This window comes from Nematolebias whitei, chromosome 3 (genome assembly GCF_014905685.2).
Source record: "Nematolebias whitei isolate Nwh7 chromosome 3, NemWhi1, whole genome shotgun sequence".
NCBI lineage: Eukaryota > Metazoa > Chordata > Actinopteri > Cyprinodontiformes > Rivulidae > Nematolebias > Nematolebias whitei.
This window is the reverse complement of record NC_056500.1, coordinates 19928248-19950115: the sequence shown is the minus strand read 5'-3', so window position 1 is coordinate 19950115 and position 21868 is coordinate 19928248. Positions and strand designations below refer to the sequence as shown.

The 21868-nt window shown below is 39.5% G+C and overlaps 1 protein-coding gene across 1 annotated transcript in view; it reads left to right on the top strand.

Moving 5' to 3' along the window:
- Positions 1-21868, top strand: part of rnf220b (ring finger protein 220b) — a 39277-nt gene that overhangs the window by 13263 nt on the left and 4146 nt on the right. Inside the window, exons 2-9 of the mRNA XM_037674630.1 lie at positions 10637-10763; positions 11640-11682; positions 11768-11860; positions 14106-14148; positions 14406-14495; positions 19590-19633; positions 19939-20020; positions 20385-20481. Of these exons, the coding sequence (XP_037530558.1) occupies positions 10637-10763; positions 11640-11682; positions 11768-11860; positions 14106-14148; positions 14406-14495; positions 19590-19633; positions 19939-20020; positions 20385-20481 (619 nt within the window). The remainder of the gene's footprint in view (positions 1-10636; positions 10764-11639; positions 11683-11767; positions 11861-14105; positions 14149-14405; positions 14496-19589; positions 19634-19938; positions 20021-20384; positions 20482-21868) is intronic.

The following is a 21868-nucleotide window of genomic DNA, read 5'->3' as shown; positions in this document are numbered from 1 at the left end:
AGAGTAAATGTAGAATAACAATAAAAAGACTTTACACATTCTAGTTTCTAGTTGTTTCAGACACTGGGTGACATTTCTCTTCAAGCATTTTCCCCACTTACAAAATGTAACCATAAAAACATCACACAACAGAATATTTATTTTAAACATGAAGATGTTGTTCTCCTGGGCTGCACCCAGTGTTGTGCAAGTTCTCCCCTTCACAAAAGTAGTTAAAAGTTCAGTTTACACAGATTCAAATTGAAACTCCTTATCAAAAAAAGTCATTGCGTATCAGTGCAACATAACATTTTTGCCAGCTCTTTTACATCTGTCTTTTTTCCATTTATAATGTTCACATATAATGTATTTAAATTATCAACAAAGATGCACAGAGGTTTTTTTTTTGTTGTTAAAAAAAAACAAAGTCTGAAAAGAAGTCCATCAAGTCAAGATTTTTTTTATTGTTGTCACTTTCAAATCATTACAAGCCTGGTGGTCTCCATCCATCCATCCATCCATCCATCCATCCATCCATCTATTATCTTTTACCCACTTATTACTTTTTGGGTTGCGGTGGTCACTGGTGCCCATATCCAGCATTCACTGTGTGAGAGGCGGGGGACACCCTGGACAGGTCTCCAATCCATCACAGGGACACATAGAGACAAACGAGACAAACAACCATTCACTCTCTCACTCTCACCTAGGGACAATTTAGAGTTACCAATCAGCCTAACATGCATGTTTTTGGTCTGTAGGAGGAAACTGGAATACCCGGAGAAAATTCACGCATGCACAGAGAGAACATGCAAACTCCACCCAGAAATATCCCAGGCTAGGATTTGAACTGGCAACCTTCTTGCTGAGAGGTAACAGCTCTACCAACTGCGCCACCGTGCCGCTGCCTGATGGTCTCCTTTAATAAAATCTTGTTTCAACACAATGTCAGTGGACACAACCTCCACTCAGTCAACCCATGTTCTATTATTTTGCTGATACTTGCATGTTCAATGGTCTGTTTGACATGCACATGATCTCCAAGTGTATTTCTAAACTGCTGCTTAATTTATCTGCAGTTCTTTCACCTGTTGGTTGAGCTCCTGCAGAGCTTGACCTGGTGTACATACAAGCCTTCCTGCCTGTTGGTTTGAACCAAAGGCGAGGGGTATATACAGTATGTTTTTTATAAAATACAAGTCCTCACAAAGGTGTACACAGATTTGAAACAGCCTGACTGTGTGACGCAAACCCAGTAGACAGTATTTGCCTTCTAGGGGAACTACTCTGACTCCTTTCTTCATGAAGTGGCAAAGGTTTGTCTTAGAAGCCTTTCAGTGGGAAATATTTAATATTTCCAGAATGAACCATGATTGGGTCCATTTTAGCAGTTAAAAACAATCATGTTAAGTATAAAGTTTACAGAAAATATTAAGTTCATTCATTAAAGTGTTCATTTGATTGTATTCATACAAAAAAACTGGCTGGTTTTAACATCTATTTGTTAATTAAAACCATCGTGTCGCAGCATTATTAAAATCATTAACTATGCTATGATTTATAAAAGAGTTGGAAAAAATAACAGAAAATATTATAGAAAAATCTCACTGAACGCACTGAATGAAAGAAAAAGCTCTACATTTTAGTTTGATTTGCAAAACGGACTTGTAAACCAAGTTTGAAGTCAAAACTTGAACTTGGCATAAGTATGAGGAAAACGTGGAAATACCTTTTACTATCAGCAACATTTTGAAGACCAAATTTAAGCTAAAGAGCATTTTAAAACTACTCTTCCAAAAACCATCAGGCTTAGACTTTTAAAATCTATTTTAATGAACATGCAGGTATCCTCCCTTCCCCCCTCCCCCATGAGATAGATTCTAAGTAGCTTCATATCACTGCAAATACCCAAGGACAGTCTTAACTTTCCTCCTGACTTCCACTCACTCTCTCCAATGTGGAAGTCTCTACCGGAGATCATTGAGCCATGCATCTCAATGAGGGGCAGATTGATTGTTTGGAGCAGAGCGTAGGCAGGGTTCGATCTTTGCCCTCAGGACCTGAGAGGGGAAAATATGGTCACAGAGACACAGTCCCACAGCTATCGAGTCCTCTCTTCGTCAGAGGCGTGATTGGACACACATATGCGGGACCACGCCTGACTGGATAGAACAATCGTAGCGTCTAATGGAGAAGATAAGAGTGAAAATGAAGGCGAATGAAAGGGAGTGAAATTCTGAGTTTGTGAGCTGATTGACCTGTGGCCAGAAAGGTTATGTCCATTGATCTGAGGGGCAGAAGTAGAGGACTTTGGCCTGAGGTGCTTCAGAATGAGTCTATTTGGGGTTTAGGAGTCCGATCCATTCCCACCCGGAGCCTTTTCATCATTTGACACCCCATGACTAACATCTGACATCTCCCACTGTCCACGAAAGCACCAAGCACTACAAAGGCCAAAGGCCAATCAATGTTCCACAAGAGGTTGATACAGATCTTATTAGTCAATGAATGATCATTAGTGGTCTAACGAGGCATTGATTTGCTCAGGGGCCAAAGGTTGTGGTGAGTGTCTTTAATACATTAAATACAATTGATTGCCGAGTAGGAGGGATGTTTTGAGAAATGCTGGTATTATATTGGACAGTGAGAAATCTGAGGTCAAGCCAGGAGAGGAGTGAATGTGGTTAGGATCGAGCATGCAGCCTAGCAGAGCATTTGTCTTTTCATGTATAACTGGTGCAGCAATTCTGCAATTAATAAAAAGCAGATATCTACCAAGTCATAGGCAACTGGACTTGCCATTTCAAAGGCTGGTACAACAGCCTTTGAAAGCTACGGAAATGACTCTGCTCATAGCAGATGTGTTACTACAGGGCCTATTATGTTGCTCATTAAATACCCAACTTCTCAATAGGCCATTATTTCCCCAATAAAAAAACAAACGGCGGCCTGCATACTTTCCCTTCTCCCCCCTCTGCTTCAGAAGTCAGCTCTACCTCACAGCCGGCTAAAAACCCTGACTAATATCCTGCATGTGATGCTTTTAAATAGGAAGCAGGCCATGGTGCTGGGTGGGGTACAGGTGTGGCAGGAGCCAATGGATTTTATAGCCCTCCATCTCCTCTGAAAGTGTGCCAAAGACCTGCCTACGCTGCCCACCACTGCAGCGCTAGCCGCCAAGCGTTAACTTCATTCCCCCCACTGATCCCCACACCCCTACTGGTTATATAGAGTCTTTGCTTGTTAGGGCTTTATGGGGGGATTTCTGATGTGCTTAGAAAATTGTTTGATGACTGGGATAATGATGCCATTTGTCTCAGGATTTTATTGCCAGCAAACACAGAGGAAAGCAGACCTAACCTACGCAAAAGGAGATAAAAACCCTCCACATCTTCTCTTTGATGCTCGCTCATGTGTCCCCTGCCATTCAAAGCCATCCAGTCCTGCTCGTGTCAATCAGAATTACACCCCATCCACAGGTTTGTGACCGCGGGTACGTTCGTCACCGTGTCTCTCCCTGCAGAACAGCATTTTCATGTCCCAGCATAATGTCAGCGGGTGACATCCAGGCCTGATGTGATGTGGCATTCACTAAAGGTCACGTTAGGCTTCTCTGCTCCATCTGCATCAGCAGAACTGGCAGCCGTCATATGGGTGCTGGCATCGGCCATTACCCAGGGCCTCAAGGGGACTTGATGCTTTGTGGATTTGTCAGCGGGATTCTCATCTCTCTGTTTCAATATAAAGCCCAGACCAGTCACATTAAACATTGATGCAGAACAACAGAAATGTGGTTATGACCATCAGTCATACAAGAGAAGATGCAAAATGACATGTTTTTGGCCTTACCTGCTGAACTTTATTATCTTGTGATGCAATGTGGGGAAAACATATTGACTGCATATTTACCTGACTAAATCTCTATAAAATATTTCATTCTGTGCCCCAGTTCAAATACATTAACATACACTATAAAATAAAAACGCCTCTTCTCGAACAAGATAGAAGATAAAAGGTATATTAATTTTGATCAAGACTTACTCTTTTCAGGAATAAAAAAGAAAAATAAACTTTTTAAATACTTATTATAAAATATGAAAACAATCAAAACAAGAAGGCAGAAACCACAGAAGTTGTTGAAACATAATTCTGTTTTTCAGTCCTCACCAAAGGCTTTTGTCTTTTAAACTATTTAAGTTTTTTCAAGAATAATTTTATGTCTTTTGTTTGTTTGTTTTATACATACAGTGTGGGGTGTTTTAGAACAAAGTCCTGAAATGTGAAAGCTTTTGGACAAGATACTTTTGTTAATTCTATACAAGTAGTTTTATCCTTATATACTGTTGCTTTTTATTTTTTATATTTTTACTATTTTTGGGTGTAAATGTGTCCTTGAGTACACAATTTTTTTCCACCTAATGTACCGCATGTGATGCAAATGGCATAAAGAACCTTGTACCTTATTCACAGTTTTATGGTTCTTTTTTGAAAAATGAAAATTGAATTAGGTGGCACGGTGGCTCAGTTGGTAGAGCTGCTGCCTCTCAACGAGATGGTCGCCAGTTCAAATCCCGGCCCGGGACCTTTCTGGGTGGAGTTTGCATGTTCTCTCTGTGCATGCGTGGATTTTCTCCAGATGCTCCAGTTTCCTCCCACAGACCAAAAACATGCATGTTAGGCTGATTGGTAACTCTAAATTGTCCCTGGATATGAGTGAGAGAGTGAATGGTTGTTTGTCTCTATGTGTCCCTGTGATGGACTGGAGACCTGTCCAGGGTGTCCCCCACCTCTCGCACAGTGATAGCTGAACATGGGCACCAGTGACCCCCCGCGACCCAAAAAAGAAGAAGTGGGTACAGGTAATGGATGGATAGATGATGTATTTCCTTCCTATTTGAGTAAGTTATGTCATCAACAGAATGTATACAGTATCATAAAGGTACTGGGGGAGTGGTGGCACAAAGTTAGAGAAGGTGGGCCTGCGAGTAAAAGGTCGTTAGTTCGACTCAAACCAACAGCATCAAAATGTGGGTGGAAATGGTGAAGCATCCATACCTACACTCCCATTCGCCCCACTCTGGGCACTTGAGCAAGGCCCTTAACCCCCACCATCTGCTCCTAAACTGGTCTCTTTTGAAAATGAGTCCTCGTGACTCAATGAGACCACCTGTATAAATAAACTTTAAATAAATAAAGCCCAAGTTAATACATATTTTAATTGATTGTTGATTGTTTTGATTTGATAAATCATATATGTGGCCTTTAACATTGTTTTGTATTTAATTACTAACATATTTGAGTTTAGACATTGTTTTTTTTTTTTTATTAAAATAATTTATCGTGACTATATTTGTTGAGTTTCTTCAGTTTTTTTGTAAAAGACTCGAACAGGACTGCTCAATCCATATCATCGGTTTTACAGGCCAAAGCGACATCCTCCCACGAGGGTCCTTGGTGAAGAACAACAGCTGGACAAAAGCTAGACAGTCAGGAAACAAGGCTCTGAACTGGCGAGACACACAGAAAGATATAAAAACGTGAACAATCAGAGAGTGGATCTGTTTGGAGCTGAGCCAATCAAACTCAGCACAGTCCAGTGTGAACGGGCCAATCCATCCGAGCCAGTTGCCGTAGTGAGGGAGCAGTTAACAAGCCCCGCAGGCTGGTTTTATGGCCCCTGTTGTGCGTCTTAGACCCCCCAGGCTGAAGAGGGGCTGAGGCTGACTAATACTGACAGGGTTTATGTGGGTAGGGGTGGAGGGCAGCGATGGGGTGGAGATGCATAAAAAAAGGTACTCATGAACCAACTACTTACAAAAGAGCAGCACAAGCATCTTAAGTATTCACACACACGTTCTTGTAATTGTACTTTGTGGGGACTTTACATTGACTTCCATTAATTTCTATAGCCTAACCCTGACCCTAACCCTAAACCTAACCATTACTAGTACATGCCTAACCCTAACCCATCCACAATTCACAACTTAGGCCTAAACCTCACCCCTAACCCCCCAACGAGCCTTATCCTTATGGAGACCAGGTTTGGGTCCCAGTTGGTCCCCACATTCATTCAACCTTTATTTAGACAGGTTAATCCCAATGAGCCTCGAGGACTCATTTACAAGAGAGACCCACAATGTAGTATTTTTTTGCAAAATTGTTCCCCACAATGTAACCCGAAACAAGAACGCACACATTAATCTATGCGTCCTAACATGCCTGCTCCATTAAAGCTGATGTCTGTGGAGCTGAGGTGACTGGAGGTGGAGTGGGTGAAGTCAATGGAAAAAGCAGGAGGAGATTGGTGGGGTGGGGGCTGGGGTTATCCAAAAAAGTGAACCAATAAAACACCTGAAAATCAAATCCCATTGCTCTTATCGCGGCGCCATTTACAGACGTTATCTGTGCAGGTAATGTGGTTATAAATTCAATTTCGGCACACAGATTTCATTGTTTACTGATGCCTGCATGTTCCGGGTGCTGGAGCGCAGAAAGCTCGGGAACGCTCAATGCGTGTCGGGAAAAGTCATTTAGGCTTCCACGAGGGGATGCAAACAAGGCGAGGAAGATTGGGAGAAAAGAGTTGTGGTGCTGGGGAGAAGACCCGTCACACTCCCAAGGACACCTGACTCCAATTTCTATTTTCCATCCCATGTTTTATTTAGAAGCCATTTGGTCCCATTTGGTTCCTCATTATCAGGACTCATACCTCAACTGATGTCACTGGAGGGATGATTTTTCCAATAGATGGTCAGGCTTCTTATGTTGCTGATCATTTTGACAGCTGAAAGTGTTTAACATGTTTGGATGTGGATCTTAAAGGAAGTTTGGGTCGTAGTTAGAGATGAGACTGACACATGACGTTATTTGTACAGAAGATGAATTGAAATAACAAGAAATGCATTTTTTTTATTTGTTATTTGAAAGTTGTGGAGATGGGAAATTAGGTGCATCGTGCCTACTGGCTCTCCTTATGATTGATGGCTTTCAGGAGTAAATCGCCTCATCTACTAGGTAAAATCTTGATATAGTAGAGCTCCTCAGGCTCCCAGCTGGCTCCTTATGGCAGTAATCCATCAGTAGGGCCCAATGGGCCGAGTGGCCCTCCTGGGTAATGTTCCTATTGACAGCCTATGATGTCAAAACTCTGTCAGCGGGGGCCACAGCAGTGTGTGTTAGTGTGAGGCTCACATGCTGTCTGTCAGGAGCACAGGTCTACTAAACACACACAAACACGCTATTATTGCATTTTATTCTACCACATTTTTCAGACTATAAAGCACACCGGACTATAAGGCACATTAAGCGACATAAGTTCATTTTAACAGATTTTTGAGCGCTGTGTACCACATTAAATCGGTTCGAGGTCAGTAAGCACAACCAGAATTAATACATAAGATGCACTGGATTATAATGCTCACTGTCGATTTTTGAGAAAATTAAGGATTTTAAGTGCGCCATATAGTCTGAAAAATACGGTACTTTTACTGACCTACATTTTATTTAAAACAATAAAATATTTCTACTTAATGTTAATTTTTATAACAATACATTCAGCTACATGTTTATGTTTTTAAACATTTATAGTGTTTAAGTGGCATATTTATAATCATACTGTCAGATTTATCATTTTAGACAGATTATTTAACTTGCTTGAACATTAATTATATCTTGATATAAAAATAAAGATAAAAGGTCTACATTTTTGCTTTAATTGGTCTTTAAATCTGATTAAGTAAAAAAGTTAAAAATTTTAACCTGTCTTGGACTGACAGATTATCCTAGAACAAATTGGACTGTTTGATTGCATGAAAATAGATCTGAATTAGACCCTTTTATTGGCACCATACAAACTGACTAAATTGAAATGATGTGCCAATATTTGCCACTACATTTTAAATATCCTGATGCATGCGCAATAATCCAGGTAGAAAAATCTAAAAAAGTTAAATCTGGTCCTGTGGATATTCAGAAATTTATAAGACTTTTTTATATATATTTATAAGACTGAGCTGAATACAGCACCTCAGACTGAGGAAGTCTTTCGGATGAAAGACAAAACGTTTCTGCATTTTCATTTATTTTTTATTTGTTTTGTTTTTTGTATGTCAGAGGACCAGATTTAACTTTAAAATTTTTTAAATGTAACAACCAACAAAATAATTTTACAGTTTCTACAAACCAGATTCCAAAAAAGTTGGGACACTAAACAAATTGTGAATAAAAACTGAATGCAATAATGTGGAGATGGCAAATGTCAATATTTTATTCGTAATATAACATAGATGACAGATCAAAAGTTTAATCTGAGTAAATGTAACAATTTAAAGGAAAATATGTTGATTCAAAATTTCACAGTGTCAACAAATCCCAAAAAAGTTGGGACAAGTAGCAATAAGTGGCTGAAAAAAGGAAATTTAGCATAGAACGAACAGCTGGAAGACCAATTAACACTAATTAGGGCAATTGACAACATGATTGGGTATAAAAAGAGCTTCTCAGAGTGTCAGTGTCTCTCAGAAGCCAAGATGGTAAGAGGATCACCAGTTCCTTGTTGCGCAGAAAGATAATGCAGCAATACCAGAATGGTGTGACCCAGCGTAAAATAGCAAAGACTTTTAAGTTATCATCATCAACTGTGCATAACATCATCAAAAGATTCAGAGAATCTGGAACAATCGCTGTGCATAAGGGTCAAGGCCGTAAAACTCTACTGGATGCTCGTGATCTCCAAGCCCTTAAACGTCACTGCACCTCAAACAGGAATGCCACTGTCAAGGAAATAACAGAATGGGCTCAGGAATACTTCCAGAAAGCATTGTCAGTGAACACAATCCACCGTGCCATCCGCCGTTGCCAGCTGAAACTCTACAGTGCAAAGAGGAAGCCATTTCTAAGCAAGCTCCACAAGCTCAGACGTTTGCACTGGGCCAGGGGTCATTTAAAATGGAGTGTGGCAAAATGGAAGACTGTTCTGTGGTCAGATGAGTCACGATTTGAAGTTCTTTATGGAACACTGGGACGCCATGTCATCCGGACCAGAGAGGACAAGGATAGCCCAAGTTGTTATCAACGCTCCGTTCAGAAGCCTGCACCACTGATGGTATGGGGCTGCATGAGCGCTTGTGGCATGGGCAGCTTGCATGTCTGGAAAGGCACCATTAATGCAGAGAACTATGTTCAGGTTCTAGAACAACATATGCTCCCATCTAGACGTCATCTCTTTCAGGGAAGACCCTGCATTTTTCAACACGATAATGCCAGACCACATTCTGCAGCAATCACAACATCATGGCTACGTAGGAGAAGGATCCGGGTACTGAAATGGCCAGCCTGCAGTCCAGATCTTTCACCTATAGAGAACATTTGGCGCATCATAAAGAGGAAGGTGCGACAAAGAAGGCCCAAGATGATTGAACAGTTAGAGGCCTGTATTAGACATGAATGGGAGAGTATTCCTATTTCTAAACTTGAGAAACTGGTCTCCTCTGTCCCCAGACGTCTGTTGAGTGTTGTAAGAAGAAGGGGGGATGCCACACAGTGGTAAAAATGGACTTGTCCCAACTTTTTTGGGATTTGTTGACGCCATGAAATTTGGAAACCACAGATTTTTCTCTTAAAATTATACATTCTCTCAGTTTACACTTTTGATCTGTGATTTGTGTTTATTCTGAATAAAATATTAGATGTTGGCACCTCCACATCATTGCATTCAGTTTTTATTCACAATTTGTTTAGTGTCCCAACTTTTTTGGAATCCGGTTTGTACAACTAACACTGAGAATCACACGTCTTAATATGAAAGTTTTTGTTATTTTCATTTTGCTTTTCTGGAAATTGACTCATCTCATTAATACCCATAAAATAATGTATTTTTCCCTTCTAGGCCAGATTATTACATGTATACACCACATCATGTAAGGAACATCATAAAAAAAAAATCTTTTTTCATTTTATTGGGACATTAAAAAGCTCCAGTTGATGATTTTTACACACAGATGAGTCTATAAAATTATACAGGAGTAAAATAAGTGTTTTCTCTCTTGATTTAGATCCATTCTTTTAGATGACATATAACAGCATTTACTTACCTGACTGCGTTAACGTTGTCATTTTGAAGCTGCTCTGTGTATTTTAAACTCTGCTGTTCTTCGTTAGACATGAAACAGTGAAGTGTGGTTTCAAATCACACAATGTAAAAAGGTTTACAGTCATTTACAGTTTTATCTCCTTACACAGCACTGCATTCAGATCTGACACATCCTGACTCTGAAACTAAACCTTTTTTTTTTAGAGTTTGTGGTCTTTATTCCAAACTCTGCTCTAACTGGACGGCTGATTGGTCCAAACAGTGCAAAGCCCATGTCCATTTTTTCCTAATTTGTCTTGCTTAAGGCATTATGCAAATGTTTTCTGTGACAAAAACAATCTTGATTTAAAATCTGTAATAACGTGTTGAGAAGAAGTCAAATAAAAAAGCAGATAATGTTTTATTTATTTTCAGAAATAAATACAAGAAGAAACTGAGAATTTCTTCTCAGTGAAACTGAATATTTTTTGCGGCTCATTTCTCTTTGGCTGCAAGCTCGTGGAGAAACACGACAATGAATCTATCGTACACTTTTTGAAACCACCGTCTTTCTGTTGATCTGTGCAGGCAAAGTGAAGGGTCTGTATGACTCCCAGGCGCCAGTCTGCCCAGTCTGTCAGGCCGTCCTGCGGCCCAGTGAGCTGCAGGATCACATGGAGCAGGAGTTAGCCAAACTCGCTCAGCTGCAGATCAGGTACGCACGAACATCATCGGAATAATCTGCAAACGAATAATGATGCATTTTCATTACACCCCCCCCATTATTTTTTCTTTTTCATAAAATGATTAAAGGCTTTGCTCACAAACGTCCTAACTGCAATGCTGAGGATCTTCATCTCCTTCAAGCGTTCACTCCCTCTCTTCATTGATTCATCATTTTATTTCTGTTTTGCATCTCAGACTTTTTGTTCAGCGCTCAGAAGATAATTTATGTTGACACATTTTGTATATCTAGAGGCCCCGTCCTCTTGTTTTTCACCCCGGTGGTGCCTCCCGTCGTCTTTGTCACCTGTGTGCAGTGTTTACAAGCTGCCTCATTGTCTCCTACATATTTCATATTGCAGCCTCCGGCCTTGAGGCGACAACTCATACAGCAGGCAGATAATGTCCTTCTAATGGCTGCTTTGAGCCCTACGAGCGCGCGCGCACACACACACATGCACTTTCACGCTGTGTAAAATACAAATATAGACACACACATTACCTGCTGCTTAGACCAGAAGAATGATTCCTCCAATAAAGACATTACACTCCAAATCTGCTTAACGACCGCTCCATGGACAGTAATGGTTTCAAATTGAACTTTGCCCACGGGGACACTGTATGTGTGTGTATGTGTGTGTGTGTGTGTGTGTGTGTGTGTGTGTGTGTGTATGTGTGTGTGTGTGTGTGTGTGTAGGAGAGGTACAGTATTTGTGTGGCGTTTGTGAAAGAATAAAGCGAGACTCAAATACGAGCTCAGACAAGATAAAAGCAGCTGTAAATGTTAGCGCATCAGGCACGTGTGAGCTGTGTGACTTTCCATTTCCAGGCCATTAAATGAGTTTTTCTTCTTCTTTGTTTCTTTTAGTATCACTCCAGTGCAACATGACCACATCATGAGGACGCCGAAGGTGAGAACAGAACTGATACGTTCAGGAAAAGTCGGTAAAAGAGTTTTAGCAGTGTTTCCACTTGGTTCTGCTTCTCCTCCCCCAGTCTTTGTCCCTCTCTCTGCATATCAAACGAGAAGGAGGCTGTCCCACATCACCTCCTCAACCGTCTGAGGAGCACCACTCAGATCGATACCAGGTGCAAAAAGTAGAACGTTACTGGTTATATGTGTTCATTTTCACTGGAGCTCCTTCTCCTAAAATAGACAATAATGAAACCAAAAGCTTGTTTTAATGCTCATGTAAAATATTATTCTGGGTGTTTATGCGCATTAGTATATAATAAAACAGTTTTAGACTGCTTCAATGCAGCACCTACTGTTATCTTGTGTCCGAAATTGTTTTTACCACACCGGTGTGGGGAAAAAAGGAGCTGCTCGTTCATCAGTGATTGTTTGTTATGTTAGCCAATAGGCAGACATTAATCAAATTATGATACAAAAAAGGTACAAATAAACAGAAACAGGGAACTCAGCAACTCTTTTCTGGAGGGGATTTTTTTTTAAAGTAAGAAATGTTTGATTTGTAACTTTGAAGAATTTTTATCTTTAGAAAACGTCATTTAACCCACTGAGAAGGGAGTGAAAATCCCTTAAAAGCCCATTTAAACCCATTTAAAACTCTCAAACATCAAAGTTCATTCTCAATTATCCAGGTAAATAATCCAATAAAGTTCATTCAGGTCATCTGGATGTTTTTTTTTGTTTGTTGTTGTTTAGATGTTTTTTCCTTCATCCAAAAGATTTCATCAGTCCGAGGAGCCACATGCAAACTCAGTCCCATAAGCAGCACACTCACATTGTGGACCAACCAGTTTGATGGTGATAAGATGGTTTCTGGAGTCTGCCCTCTCCTCCGTCGACTCCTCTGAGGCAGCCATAGCCAAAGTGGCACAAAACATCAAAGTTCAAAGGACTGATGAAGTCCTTTGGATGAAGGACGAAACATCTCGACAACAAAATAAACCGTCCAGATGACCTGACTCAACATTGTTGTCCATTTAAAAAACATTCATTAGAATAATAAAGAACAGCAAAATGGGCAAATAAATAAATAAATGTTTACTTAGCTATTAATTACTTTAAAACTGCAATCTTTAAATATAAGGTCTTTTTAGTTACTTCAAATAAAATTGTTACAGTAAGTTTGAACAAACTTGTGTGAATAAAACCTCACTTCATGGAGTTAAGCTAACTTAACTACGCTTTGTTATATTGAATGTTCTAATACTCAGTTGAATAAATTTGACTGAGTTCAGTGAACTAAACAACAGTGAGCTGTACTTGGATAGTTTTGCTGCTTGTATCTAATTTATAAACAACATTTACATTCAAAACTGGATCCATCTACGGTAATCAAATAACCTATTTTTAATTAGGAAATTTAACATTCACCCACTTAGTTTTCTCACATATTTGAATTTAAATACTTTTAACAAACTTTGAGGTCAACATTTAGCACATGTACGTCACAAGTTAGTGTTTGTTTTGTTAAAAATAAAAGTTGAATTGATTCAGATAATTTTAAAACTATAACAATGTGCTTCCAAATGTTAGGCTTAGTGGTTATGGAGGATTTTCTGCAAAAGCAGCCCCAAGTAGAGATGCTCAAAAGATGCTGTGAAAAACTCCGAAAAAACTGCGATGGAGCTTTAGGGCCACGCTAAGGAAAGAAAATTACATTGCCACGCTAAGAATTTTTTTTTTTTTAAAGCCAAGTCGTAAAATACTTTTTTTTGCAGCTCTCATTTATTTATTTATTTTTTTCCCACGAGTCGGGTCCATGACACGACCTGTCAATCCATCCATAAGGCGCGTCAGCAAATGACCAATCTGAAGCTAAATGCTCCTTACCTGCAGAGAGCTGCTGCAGCCCATCTGAGCGTACCATCTTACTGTAAACAGGTTCAACATCCTGAAACTGATAATAATCTGATGCTGATGTGCTAACGGATTAACTATCTCCTTATTTGTAAAACCAATACCAAAGTGTAACTTAACAAGATTTTCAGCATTCTTTGTTTTACCAGTTAAAATGGTGAACTCTGCTTCATCATGTCGGAGTTTGGATAATATTACGACTCATTTAGCTTCGGATTGGTCATTTGCTGACACGCCAACTGGACTGATTGACAGGTCGCGTTGTGGATCCGACTCGTGGAAAAAATAAAAAATAAACGAGAGCTGTAAAAAAAAAAAAAAAGTCTTGTACGACTTTATTCTCGAAATATTAAGACTTTATTTGACTTTATTCTCATAATTTTATTGCTTAATTATTATTATTTTTTTGTCTTAGCATGGCCCTAAAGCTCCATCGTAAAAGACATGAGTTTAAAGTCTGCTTCATAAAAATAATGAAACCTCTTCTAATTGTATTTGTTTCAGACATTTCTCCGAGTGCGGGCCAACAGACACACGAGACTAAACGGTACGTAGGGGTCTGAAAGTTGTTGCTTTGCTTCAGTCGGGAACGCAGAACGGCTTTAAAGTTAAAACTTAAAAAGTTTTCTTTGGTTCGCACTCATGAGCCCAGTCATGTGTTTAGTCCCTCCACCCCCACTCCCCTCACGAGTCATGAAGATATCGCCCTCTTTTTTTCCCCCCACACCATCTCCACCGGCCTAGCGCCCACACGAGCAGAGGAGCCATTAACCTTTCAACTTTGACCTCTTGATATGTTAACAGTCGATGACCTCTGCTGGTGCAGGTGCTACGTCAAATCTGCCCTACTGCGCCCACACAGCGCAGGAGCCCACCTAGACTGCACACAAACTGGTAAGAAACACTGAGAAGCTCTTTTGTTGCTTTCTGTAATTTTATGTAATTATTGGTACAAGAGAAAAATCCTTTTTGTTCTGATTTACTTTTAGATAAAACAACTAAAATCCTCAGTTGGGAGAGCTTTAATTAGATTTTTTTGTCTTAGTTCTGAAAATACTTTAAGAATACAACACAGTACGACAACATTATCATCTCATCAGATACTTTTAATTTGCCTTGTGTATGTGTATATACGAGAAATATGAAGCCACAGCTTTATTGCTCAGTGGTAAGCCTCACTAGGATAGCAAATCATAAAAAAACATCTTTATTTGATGCTAACTGTTCCCTGAAATCACTGACATTTACAGACTTACAGGTAAAAACTTCATCTGTGATGATCGAGTGAAACCTGTGGTGGCAGTGTAAAAGGCTGCTAAGATTTTTTTTAACTATCTAATTAATAGCATTGATAGCAATACAGTAGTCTCTCATTTATTGCTGGGTTATGTCCCCCCCCACCCACAATAATTGAAAATCTATAAAGTAGTGACGTTGTATTTATTTTACTACTAATATGTACAGTATTTTAAGTCTTTATAAACCCTTCTCACACTCTTGCAATGTTCTAAACTCTTAAATCTACGTCATTTTAACAACATACTTATATGTAGCTACTAAATTTTACTCGCTAGCTCAGCAGAACAGCAGTGGCTTGGTTCCACTCCAACATGGTTCCGTTTCCGCGGACATAGCCGGTTCTGGTTGGCATTCTGGATCGGGATAGTGGCGGTGGGCTCCAGAGAAGCCGGACTTGCAGCAGCACGTCCCCCACTCAGAAGTCCTTGTGGGCCAGCTAGCAGCTCTCAGGTTCACAGATGAGTCCAGTGATCTGGTTTTGCTCCGGTTCTTGGTTCGGTGGGTTCTGTGTGGCTCTCTGCATCCGCTGGGCGCCGAAGTCACTGTAATATGCACCAAACTTTTTCCTATCAGATCAGAACTTCCCCTCTAGTATTTCAGCAGAAGAATACAGGGCTTCTGGGCAAGGCACTGTTGGCTTCTGGGAAATGTAGTCGTTATAAGCGGGGATACAGTATAGGCGTATTGAGAGAAAACTGCAAAATGGCGGCACCTGTCCGAAGTACATTATTTTATTTTTTCATTAACTTTTTATTGTACAGTATCCCGTACTGTCCCAATCATGTGAGTAATATTAAGGTTGACAATCACGTGCCATGTACACATTTTTTTTCGTGTACAGACTTACCTTGAAAAACTGTGAAAGAGTGAGTCCGTGAAAGTCAAACCGTGAAGTAGCGAGGGACTATTGTAATACTAATCTATGCTTGCTAAATGAAAGGTGTTTGTGATAATGTAACTGTCTTAATGTGTTTGTCTGTTAGCAAAATATTTCAATTGCCACTGGGTGGATTTTAATGAAACTCCCAGAAATTGATTGTTGGATGTAAATGTACAACTCTTTACCTTTTTGAGTTAACCCAATTCAGGATGGCCGCCATAGCTAATCAGCCTAAGCAAACACAAAAATGGCTCTAAGTCAGTCAATTTTACAGAAGATACCAAACAAATCTTTGGTGTAGTTAATGGTGAAAGTCTCTCAAACACAAAGTCTGAGGACTAAAAAGATTGTGCAAAACGTTTATTATAAAAATTGTTATATTTGCTGTTGGAGTCAATCCTGCCTGTCTGTTAGCAAAATATCTCATGAACTGCTGGACAGATTCTAACCAAACTCTCAACAAATCATAAAAGGGTACACATTTAGAGCTGAATGACTTTTAGAGTGAATCTGATTCAAGATGACCACCATAGCTAATCAACCTTAGACAACTTAGAAATAACTATATCTCAGCTCTTTTGACAGACAGTGAGCTGAAATGCCATGTGGTAGTAGCTGAAAGTCATCCCTAACACATACTCTGAGTAGTAACAAATGACTTTAGAATCTTTGTTTTAAGAATGATAGTTTCATTTATTATTTAGTGGTTTGAGTAAGTTCCTCCTCTATGAGTGAGCTGAACGTTTACCTGCACAGAGATCTTCTGGTTAGTAATCAGCTCAGGCCTGATGCCGACACGAGGACCGCCGCAGCCTCCTGACACTAACTCACATTACAAACTTCTTATTATTTCCACGGCGATGCTCCGACTCTTCGCTGACTCCTCAGACTGCAGCTGCTGTCGAGGTCTGTTAGCCTTTATTGGCTCTTCTAACAGGACAGCATAATGAGCTTCTAAATACACGTCGGGGAGGGGAAAAAAGAAGGAAGTGGAGAAGAGTCGCTCTTCTGCTGATTAATCAACCTCCCTCTCTCTTTCTCTCTTTGTTTGATGAGCTCTTCTTCATCTGTGACCGTCTCCTTAACCCTCATTATGGCTGCTGGGACGGCAGCGCTCGGGTCACAGCCACCAGCTCTCTCTGTGGCCCGTCCTGCTCCCCTGTCATCGAGCTCGAATTAGAGGGCCCTAAAACTTAATGTCCCCTTATACAATCTGCAGTCAGTCAGGTCACAGAGGGAGAGGAGGCGCTGTTGGTGTTCTGCCGTGTTAACTTTAATATTTCCAGCGAGGACGGTGTGGGAGGACGCTGAGATGACAGAAAGGAGATGGGAGGAAGGTTTTGCGGTCACAGCTGAATGAATTATGCAGGTCCTTTTGAATCCGTTTGTCTTTAAGGCTCTGCGTGATCAATTTGCACATTTAATAAAATGATGTGCAAGTCTTTCAGCACGGCATCAGAATTTACCAACATTTATTTTGTTTGGTAAAAAGAGCTGAAAACCCCTCAATATTCCAGCTGCACCTTCAGAGCTTTAACCTTCTTGTTGTGTATTGGGTGGGAAAATCTGCTTTTAGTTCAGCTTCTTTAGTTTAAAGACAAACTTTCATTCAACAAATTTGATTGAAACTGGTAACTTTTGTGCTTGACAGGTTTTTATTATAGATTGATGGAAATTTTTCAACCTGCTGGTAAATCTGTGTAAACTACCCCTCAGATTTAAGCAGTTTAAGTTGCATCTTGACATGCTCCTGTTAAAATAAAAAGCACATTTTTGTTGCCCACTGCTGAAGGCAAAGGCGACAAATAATATTTTTGCGCGTGTGTGCTTGTTTGTCGATGCTGTTAGCAAAATATATCCCGAATCACGGATCGTATTTTAACAAAATTGTTACTAAACATCACTCAGTTTACATCGGCTACGGATTAATTTTTGGAGTCAGCTCAATTCAAAATGGCCGCCATAGCAAAGCAATCTTTGCACACTGTATAATGTCTATAACTCAGCCATATTTATCGATATTGAAATAAAATCTACATTTGTAGCATCTTCTCCAACACATACTTTGAGCACAACATCCCTTAACTGTTGAAGTCAACCTTGTTTGTTTGTTAGCAAAATATCTCATGAAACCCTCAGAAAGTAATCTTTGGTTGTACTTCTACTGATTAACTTTTGAAGTTGATTTAATATAAAATGGCCACCACAGCTAATCGACCTTATTCTACACAAAAATATCTGTAACTCAGTGACTTTTCCAGCTATTGAGCTCAAATGTGGTGTGGTGGTGGCTAAGAATTGTCATAACAAGAACTCGCAATCACGCTAGATCAAGCTCACAATTCCAGTCTCTCTTGTAAATCAGTCTCCAAACAATGAAACATTTTAAGATCTTTTATGTATTCTGAGTTTAAATATTTTGCACATTTAAAAATATTTAAAGAAATCTAAAATATTTACCTACATTTATTTTTAGTTTTTGTGGTACAGTAGTCTCTCGTTTATCGCGAGGGTTACGTTCCAGACACCACCGTGATAGGTGAAAAACTGCAAAGTAGGAACGTCATATTTATTTTAGTATTTTTATATATTTTAAGACGTTATGAACCCTTTCCACACTCTTGCAATGTTCTTAATGTTTTAAACTCTTAAACCTTTAAAAAAAAAAAAAAAGGGAACATTTGATATGGTACTCACCAGCTCTGCAGACCAGCAGCTCGGTTCTGGTCCGGCTTGTTTCCGGTTCAGCAGAGCTACCCTGCTGTGACGAAGCCCACCGCCCCGTCCAGGTTGATGTGCGCGTGGACAATTGAGCTTCACGATTATTTGCTACTTTCCTGCTAGTTCTATGAGATTGATAGATACTGTAGATCGTTACTTCTGACGTTGCGTTGCAAAACTTTCCCTCCATTTCAGCAGAAAGCAGCGGCCAGAGCTTGATGGAAGTTGACAATCGTGTGTCGTGTACAATCTTACAATGAAAAGCCGCGAAAGAGCAAATCCGCGAAAGTCAAACTGCGAAGTAGCGAGGGACTACTCTACTTTTACTTTTATGTAGGTAAAAAAATACAACTAAACCTATTTTTGTATATTTTTTCAAGAAGACATTGTAATGACATATTAGTTGCTAGTTTTATGATAGTTTCTTCTTCTTTTCCCTCTTCAGGGGTCTCCACAGCGAGCCATCCTCCTCCATCTCACTCTGTCCTCTGCATCCTCTGTCCTCACTCCAACTACCTCCATGTCCTCTCTAACTGCATCCATATATCTCCTCTTTGTCTGTTTCCTGACAGCTGCATTTCTAACATCCTTCTACCAATATACCCACTGTCCCTCCTCTGGACATGTCCATGTCCATTTTTACGATAGTTTGGTTGCAGAAAACAAGGTTTAGTCATCTTTTGATTAACGTTATAGCACTGGTTCAAAATTGTAATCTGTTTCCCTTCACGCTAAACGTATATAGTTTCTTGTACTTTGTATGAAGTTGTGAATACTGTACAATAAAACTAAAAATAACTAAAAATATTAAGTAAATAAAACCTGACGGTTTGTCCTCATGTTAAATAAAGAAACAACGCAAAGGTTTTGCATATTTCTGCAACATGCAACGAAACTAGTGGAGCAATTTGATTTGAATATCTAATTAAAACGTCTATCTTGAACTCAAAAAACATTAATTGTTACAGATGTTTTGTACGACCTTCCCATCAGTAAATCCCTTGTCTTTGACCATACATTTCTTTCTTTTTTTTCCTTCTAACCGTTTTATCGTCTTGTCATCTTTTATGTCGTCCATCTGTTTCCAGTCAGGATCGGAAAGCTGAAGAGGAGAAAACCAGAAGATCTGCAGGTATGCATTCTATTATTTTCTTTGCATAAAAACAAAGAAAAATCATTAGTTTTGCTGACATTTGTTACTGAAGTTGAAGATTCACACATGTAACCTGCAGCAGGCCGATCTGAGATCGAGAGAACGGCCACGTTTTAACACAGAGACGTTGTTGACTGGCTTTGTTCGCGTGGCATCAGGATCACTGTCAGTTTGCTGTGTGTCCATGTGAAAACTGCTGGTTCACTGCCATGAAAACACAGAGGCAGATACGCAGCTTCAGGCTGTGACAGGCGCATTCATCGTGTCTGTGTGTGTGTTTCCAGGAGGGTTCGGCAGACTTGGTGCCACTGGAGGACGAGTGGAATGAGAGGAGACGGATACAGATGACATCTGTAGGGTTTAAAGGTAAGAATAAATATATGTGTGTGTGCACTGTGCTGCTGAGGTGTGTGTGATTTTTTTTTTTTTTTTGACTGGAGGGTGAGTAATGTGACTGAGTGGCAGCTGAAATAAACCATTGAACTTTTCAGTCCAGATTACAGAACAAGATGCCCTGCAGGTTTGTTTGAAACGAGCAGCTTCTTTAACCAGAAAGAAAAGCTGTGACCTGCGAACCTGCTGCAAGCTGCCTGGCAGAAAGACCTGCAACAAACCCCTCTTATTTCTGAAGGAAATTACAACAGATCCCTCTAATTGTGTATTTAGAAATAATTAAAAGGATTCTTGTACAAACGTTTAAGATGAATTAAAAATGAAATGTTTTTGTCAGGTGCAGCATTGGGAAGCATAACTTCTAAAGAGTGTCGGGACAGCGACGCTGACCTTGATGTTGACGGAGACGACACGCTGGAGTACGGCCGAGCGCAGTATCCTTTACACGTCATGCAAGATTGACGCTGAACAGCTGATCATGTTGTTTGGGTGTACAGAGAAGAATCAGCTGCAAAGTGAATGAACAAAAAAAATATATATATATCAGCAAGACACCAGTAAAGGTCTGAATGTTTCCTACTCTGTGTTTGCATGGGGGCTTGATTTCATGAAGCAACTAGAAATTGCATTTCTTGCAAAAACTGTAGTGTGATTGCTTACTGCAGAAGAACTTGTTGAAAAAATAGCTGAAATTAACTAAAAACCTCTGAAATGTAGCTGAAATGAAATAACAAGCCTTAATTAGCAGAAAAAAAGCAGAAAGAACACATATTTGCTGAATTAGGTTTAAATAAGCAGAAATTAGCACAAAAATTAGGAGATCAGCTAAAAAGGTTGAACTTAGCAAACAAAAAACAAAACAGCTGAAAAGTAGCTGAAATGGCAGAAAGAAGCTTAACCTACCAGAAGGAAGTGGAAAGAGCTGAAATTAGCTAAAAAAGTGGAATTGGCTGAAAAAGCTAAAATTTGCATAAAACAGCTAAATGTTAGCTGAAATAGCAGATTAAGCTGAAACTAGCAGAAAAAAGCAGAAAGGAGCATAAAAAGCTGAAATTATCAGAAAGAAGATAATTAGGCTGAAAGTAGCAGAAATTTTAAAAAAAAAAAACTAAAAAACTTGAATTTTTTTGAAAACGACTGAAATTAGCTTTAAAAATCTAAAAAGGTAGCTAACAAGCTTGAACACGCTTATATTAGCAGAAGAAAGCAGAAAGAACGTGTTTGCTGAAAGAAGCAGAAATTAGCACAAAAAAGTGGAAATTATCTGAAAAAAGCTGAAATTCGCAAAAAAACCAGTTGAAAAGTACTGGTAGCTAAAATGCAGAAAGAAGCTGAAATTACAAGAAGAAAGTGAAAAGAGCACATTTTTTTTGCTGAATTAGGCTGAAAAATGTTGAAATGATTGCAAAAAATGTGGACTTAGCTGAAAAGGCTTAAATTGGCATAAAAACAGCTGAAATAGTAGAAAAAGCTGAATCTTGCAGAAACAAGCTGAAATTAGCAGCAAGAGGTTGGAAAAGGAGCACAGAATAGCTGAAATTTGCTGAAAATAGTTGAATTTCTTTTAAATTTGCACAAGGAAGCTGAAGCAGAACAAAATGTGAAAGGAGCAGTAAAAGGTTGAAAACAGATCTAAAGATATGAAGGATGTAAAATGAGCTCAATTCAGTTTCTATGAGGAAAAAGTGACAGAAAAGGCTAAATATTTCAAAAAGCTAAACTTGCACCAATACCAAAAGTCATAGCAGGATTGTCCTGAAAGAGCTGAACGTTTTGATCTATGATTTGTTGAAATATCTTGAAAACTGCGGGACGAGAAAC